The sequence below is a fragment of the Buceros rhinoceros genome, unplaced genomic scaffold, assembly GCF_000710305.1.
Source record: "Buceros rhinoceros silvestris isolate BGI_N320 unplaced genomic scaffold, ASM71030v1 scaffold23676, whole genome shotgun sequence".
Classification (NCBI taxonomy): domain Eukaryota; kingdom Metazoa; phylum Chordata; class Aves; order Bucerotiformes; family Bucerotidae; genus Buceros; species Buceros rhinoceros.
In genome coordinates, this window is record NW_010419606.1 from 2,322 (window position 1) to 9,093 (window position 6,772).

The 6,772-nt window shown below is 53.8% G+C and overlaps 1 protein-coding gene across 1 annotated transcript in view; it reads right to left on the reverse strand.

Moving 5' to 3' along the window:
* Positions 1-2,470, reverse strand: part of SERINC2 (serine incorporator 2) — a 3,675-nt gene extending 1,205 nt beyond the window's left edge. The window contains 7 exon segments of the mRNA XM_010139018.1: positions 236-481; positions 615-705; positions 795-964; positions 1,083-1,220; positions 1,374-1,453; positions 1,564-1,751; positions 2,294-2,470. Of these exon segments, the coding sequence (XP_010137320.1) occupies positions 236-481; positions 615-705; positions 795-964; positions 1,083-1,220; positions 1,374-1,453; positions 1,564-1,751; positions 2,294-2,470 (1,090 nt within the window).
* Positions 2,471-6,772: the final 4,302 nt, after the last annotated feature.

Below are 6,772 nucleotides of genomic sequence, written 5' to 3' on the forward strand. Positions count from 1 at the left end.
TGGTCCGAGGAGCGGACGCTGCAGGCAGAGGGACGGCAGGGTCAGAGCTGCTGCCCACTGTCCTCAGCCTGAGCTCAGCACCCCCTGCCCACCCACCCTGGCATGCCCTGTCTGGGGACACACAAGCTGGGCTTGTGTGGAAACCCTAAAAACTGCACCCACGGCCCTGCAGGGCAGGCTGCCTGCGTCCCTGGGGACCGAGACAGCTCTGCAAGAGGCATCTGGTGACAAAAACCCTGGACCAAGCTGCGACCTCCAGCATCACCTTTCCCCATAAGCCTCCCGATGCCTCTGCTCTGGGCAGAGGGACACTGCAGTCCCCAGGGACATGAGCCAAGTCCTCACCTGATGAAGAGGGTGCACAGGATGAAGATTATCAGCCCCACAATGCTCGGAGCATCCCACCAGGTTGTCAGCGGCTGGGTGGCCATCGCTGAGCCGGTGTTGTTCCTCACCAGCAGCGTGGGGTTACAGGTCTGGGCTGGGGGGGACACGCAGCGGGATCAGCACCTTTCCCCAGCCCCTAGAACGCACCACATGGGTGGGCAAAGCACCCACCACATGGTCCTGCCCCATGCACCCCCCTCCCAAACCCGAGGCCGCATCCTGCTTACTTGGTACATTGGCCAAGGCGGACCAGGTGACATAGATGGTGTAGAGGGTGATGAGGGACGCCTGCAGCAGCCCCGAGTGCGGCTGAGCATCCTGCAAATGCAACGGTGGGTGCTCAGGGCTGGTCCTGCACCCCACGGTGACATGGCCAGAGGCCTCCCAGGTGCCCCCTGCCACCTCACCTGGATCTTGGGCAGGATGGACACGACAGAGATGATGAGGCAGAGGATGAGGTTGATGCTGATGAGGACCTTGCCCTCTGTGCAACCCTCAGGCTTTGTGTAGTAGACATAGAGCAGCACTATGGCCGCGATGGAGGCGGTGTAAAAGACGAAGGTGACAACGCAAAGGGCTGGGGGAGAAAACAAAAGGGAAGGAGGCTGGAGCAGAGCCCCGAGTTCCCACCAGCTCAGCATCACCCACCTGAGTGTCCCTATCCCTAAACCCTCCGCGGTGCCAACCAAACCAACCTGCATACCAGCCCTTGGCATTGCTTTCGCCTGCATTGCGCAGCCACACTTGGCTCCAGGAGTGAGCAAAGTCGATGAGAAGGACGAGCTGGATGAGGATGAAGAGGAAGGAGCCAACCACACCGAAGTAAAACCAGACTTAAGGGGAAGAGAAAAACCAGTTAAAAGCAGGGGAAGTGGTACTTTGGCACAGGGGCACACGGCAGCAGGGATGCCAGCTCCGGCCCCAGGATTAATCCTGTGCTGAGGGTTAGCCCAGAGATGCAGAGGATGGTGTGGGCAGCTCCTCACCTGAGGTGAAGGCACCATCGGGGATGTAGAAGGCTCCCACCGTGATCCCCACCAGCACCAGGAACTTGAAGAACCAGAAGCTGTGGGAGAAGAGAGGAGCCACAGTCTGCAAGTGGGAACCCAGTGGGGAAAGGTGGGGTCTGGCCCTTCCCCACACCAGCATCCTTCCCCCCCAGGGACAAATGCTCACCCGTTCTGTACAGCAGCTCGTGGGTCCTTGCTGCTGTGCACACACACCATGATCACAGCGAAGAGGAAGAAGAAGGTGGCCATGGCAAAGCCCATGCGGTACACAGCTTTGTGGCCCAGGAAGCTGTCACAGTTGATGTGGGTCTGGACCCCCAGGACCGAGCCGCTGCCTTCACAGAAGCCAGGGAGCTGCAACAGTGACAGGAGGGTGAGCATCACCACAGCATCCCACACCCACCATGAGCCCCAGTGCCACCAAAGATAGGCCAACCCTCAACCGCTCCAGTGCCGCCCATAAAGCAAGCAGTTGGCTTGCCTGTGAACAGCAGTGGGGTGACACGGCTAAAGCCACCCTGTAGGTCAGTGAAAAGCTGGGATAAAACCAGCACATCACAAAAAGCCAGCCCCAGCCTTCACATGAGCTCGGCTGGCAGATGTGAAGTCTCCCCTCCATGACTTGTGAGTCACTTGGCCAGCTGAAGCCCAAAAATGGGCTGTACAAAACTTTCCTGGGAGACGTCTGGGAAAACTAGATGATGCCTGAAATTATCCCACTGTATTTTCCCCTCCTTGGGTTAATAACACCGTTCTGGTGAAGTGCTCAGAAAAAAAAGAAGGGAAGCAACATCATGCCCCAAAAACTCACTTGCTGATTCAGCCTCATGTACCCACCACCAGCCAAACATTTTCCCTGCAGTGACCAAGCCCAGCAACCTCCTGGAGTTACTTACCTTGTGCAGCTCCTTCTCCACGCCGGGGATTATCATAATGATGGACACAAGGGTGCCGAGGAAGAGGAAGAAGGTGAAGAGGAGGCGGGAGATGGTGGAGTTCTTGGCTGAGGGGCAGCAGCCACAGAGCAGGCACGGTGCGGAGCCGCAGAGACAGGACACCTGCAACGAGAGCATCCCCGCGTCGGAGGGGTCGAAAGGGGCCCCAGAACATCTGCCCAGGAATCCACTCCGCTGTGCCGGGGGCTCCACTGAGAGCTGATCACCAGCCGGCATCAAAGCCACACCCTGAGGGACCTCATGGAAACGGCCCCAAATCCCCCCTGAAAATTGCTGAAAACCAAAAGAGCAGCGGGAATGGATTCACTGCAGTAACAAACCTACTTGGAAAAGGACACCGCCTGAAACCCATCTTTTCCCAGACGAGGGTGAAGTTAGAGAATAAATAGGGCATTTTCAGGCAAGAGAATGGAAGAAGCTCTTTGGGATGGCCTGTCACTGCTGGGTGACTCATCCACTATGTCATGCAAACAGAAGGTCCCCAATATTTGAGGAAAAAAAAGGGGAGTAAGGTGGGGAATAAAGTGTCTCCTGGGTTTGCACTGAAGATGCTGCACTCGCAAGAATTATCAGGGTTGGCTGGGGAAGTAAAACCAACACCTCACGTCAAGGCAAATCAGGTGGTGACGGCCTCCTGGCCACTGAACCATGAGCCAGCATCAACCCTGCGTCAATGGACATTTATTTTATTCAGCTAAAGTGCTGAATAAAACCTCCAAGGACCCCAAAACCAAATGAAAACTAAATTCCCAGCTCTGCCCCCCTCCCCGTGCTGTGCGCGGGGCTCTGGAGACAGACAGCCCGTGCGATGCAACAGCAAAATACACCCCGAGTCCTCCAAAACAGGGTAACTTCAGGCTATTTCCCCTTTTTTTCCATGCCTCTCAGAAGCCATCCCATGCCCACAGCCTCCCCCGGCCCTCGCACCGGCTCAGGGAGCAATGAGAAATCCCCCAGCAAGGTGCTGGTGAGCCTCCAGCTACAGGCATTGCCTAGAGACCAGCGGGAATTAAATATTTGGAGTTAGTTTAAAATGCAACTGCTTTGCTTTGCAAATATTTTTCTCCAGCTAAAACACATTCCCAAATCCTCTTATCTCAAAACTTTCAGCATTGGGTGATTTTAACTGCCAGCTTCTTCCTGGAAACCCAGTGACAACCTCTGGTTCTCAGCAAACTACTTTCCCTCTATTTACAAGATGAATTGATTGATTTATTTTTCTTTCGATACTCCCCTTCGAATAGCTCTTCCTCTCCTGCACTTGAGACACATCAGCCAGATGCACTTCAAGCAGGAGGAGGCTTCAGCTCACTCCCATTATTAAGGGATGCACATGTGTTGTGTATTTATTAGGGCTATGTCCTTCCCAATTATGCCAGCAATCAATATTAATTAAATACCTCTTGGTATCAACTCAAATATACATTTCTTGTTGCTAAAATACGTGTTAAAAATGAACATGGAAAAGAAAACCCAATGTGGTGCTGCGTGAGCATCAAACCCGCACTCCCTCATCAGGGATGCTCAGGAGCAATCACTTTGATGCCCCAAATCACTTTTATGCCCCCAGATTTCTTTTTCAAACATAAGCACATCATTATTTGAGAAAAAAAAATCACCTCTTGCCTGATTCATTCCTCTCTACCCACATCCTGGCCCCACCAGAGGCGGAGCTGAGGGTACCCATGGGAACTGGTGTGGGCAAGAGAACTCCTGCATCCCATGGGGACCCGCATGCCATAGGGACCCGCATCCCATGGGGACCTGCATCCCACAGGGACCTGCATCCTATGGGGACCCACATCCTACGGGGACCCACATCTCACAGGGACCTGCATTCCACGGGGACCCGCATCCCACGGGGACCCTCATCCCACCTCTCCAGGAGCTACTCAAGGGACATCGCTTCATGTTTTCAACTTGAAAGCAGGAAAAAGTGCCCTTCAATTAGCGATTGCTTCCTTTCAGGCTCATTAAACACACCATGTGCACAGGAATGCAGTGACAATGTGCCAGTGGGACCGAATTTCCCCCTCACATTAAAAAAATAAAACAGACAAACAACAAAGATCCCTTTCAAAGTGGAATTACTGCATTATTTGACCTGACCTAGCAAAGCACCCTTAGCTTTAGGCACATCCATACCTCCAGCTCTGCTCCTCTCGGTGCCAGATGAAACAAAAAGCACCAGTCCCAAAATGACCGAAACTGGCCTGGAAAATCGTGAGGTTTGTTGTTGTTCAGGAGGTTGTTGGATCTGGGGGTTCAGCCCCACGGCCAAGCATCACCAAAACCCCACAGGAAGCACAGCCTTGGACATCATGTTTTCCCTGGGAGGGGGTCAAAGGGGTGTCCATGGGGCCAGGAAGGGGCTGGGCTGAAGGGAAACCCTTGCTCCACGTGCAGTGTCCAAACCCTGTGGTTGACCTCCAGGAAGGCTGCGGGTGGATGAGGCTGGTTGTAGTACAAGGTTCTGGGGAGCCCGCAGCATCCCGGGAGCCTACCAGAGATTTATTGTCAAGGACGACTCTTACAAGCCCAACTCTGTGGCCATATTTCAGGTTTTACAGCTGCTCCTGTGGTTACCTCCTGCAACAGTCCCATCCCGGTGACTTGCTTTGTGCAGCAGTGGCATGAGTCCCATGTCACCTGGAGCCTTTTTCCATGGCCCTGATGCCCTTCCTGGGTATCCCCCACAAGCACCTTTGCAAAGGAAGCAGATCCCTTGGGCCATGGGCTAACACGAGCTGCTGCCCCTCTTGAATTCCGCTGTCTTCTTTTAAAAGCAAGTGGGTTGAGAGCAAGGAAAATCCTCCCCGTCACAGCAGCGCTGGACACACTCTCATACACCTCCTTCCAAAGACTTCCAAAGATGCTCCCTAAGTATGATTGTGGCCAACATCCAAAGGGCAGGACAGAAAAAGCCACCCGAGGGAAGTGGCTCCAGCACAGGAGTGGTGCATTAATGAGGAAGCATCAGTTTTCAGCCACTGCAGATGAAAGATTAATCTCTCCAGTTTCACTATCAACTTCCTCATTAAATCCAACTCACATCCAGCACGACTCACACTGTGCCCCCCCTGCCAGGTGACTGGGAGAGGCAACCACTGTCTGCCCAGTCCAACACAGGGAAATGCAACAACACAAACTACACTAACCCAATGACACCAAATCAACGCCACAGGCTCAACCACACCAGCCAAACTACACCAGACCGACAACGCCCCAGGAACACCAGACCAGCTACACCAACCCAACCACACCAGCCTAACACCACCACACCAACTACACCCCAACAACAAAAGTCCAACTGTACCGACTCAACTACTCCAGCCTAACACCACCAACATCAACAACCCCAGTCCAACTACACCAACCCAACTACACCAAATCAACACCACCAGCTCAACCCCACCTCTGCCTCGCCCCAGCAAACCCCAGGATGCAGAACCTGAGTCAACCAGCAGCAATGCTGAGCAACCGGTCTTTGTCTCGTGTTCAATTAATGACCCGGCAGGTTAATCAGTACCAAGCCCAGGCACTCACTCAGGCACACGCTGGGGAGGCTGGTGGCTCTCACGTCTGGCAGGTGGCTTTGCATTGGTCGACAGTCCCCACACTCCCCCAGGGTTTGCTTTGACTTGCGCAGGTTTCTGAGGGCAACACCAACCCTGTGCCCCCAGGAAGGCAGCTCAAGGCGACCGCTCTGCTCAAGGCCATGGTGGCCAGAGTCCAGCAAATGGCTGGAGGCAGAGAAAGGGTGTTTATTCCTCTAGGGTGCTAAGTTTCACTGGGGAACGGGTGGTAGAGCTTTACTGGGACAGTGCTGAAGAGGTGGTTTGGCAGCCTGATGCTATTTTGAGTCAAATGATGCAGCGACCAGGAGGAGTTAGTTCAGATTTCTTATTAGAAATTTAAAAGATACAAAGATTGGGGTTTTGTTTGATTTTGGGGGTGGGATTTTTTTTTTCCCATTGTGGTTTTTCAGTTTAGCATTGAGCTAAAACAGCTCCACTGGAAGGAATAGAAGAACCAAATATATATAGTGAGTCTACCCCTTACCACTACCTACCAGAGTAGTTCGGGGGGGGGAAGTCCAGAATTAGGCCAGAAACCTCCCCAGCCCTGCTCTGGAGTTACTCCTGGCTTTTCTGATACCCGCCCAGCATCAGACGTGTTACAGACCTGCCTTGCAGACCACCCTCCATCTGATCTCACGTTTCAAAAGCTCCTGTTCGTTAAACCTCCACAACTTTGAGGTCAAATTGCAAAACTAGCCCCGTTTCTGGGTTTCCAGGCCAGCAGTTCCCGGACTGGTTTCGCCGCCCTGCCTTGGCCCCATGCCCGCAGGGGAGGTGACACCGGCTGCCTGCGTCACCAGGCACGGCACCCCAAAGCACACAGCCCATGTCACCAGGC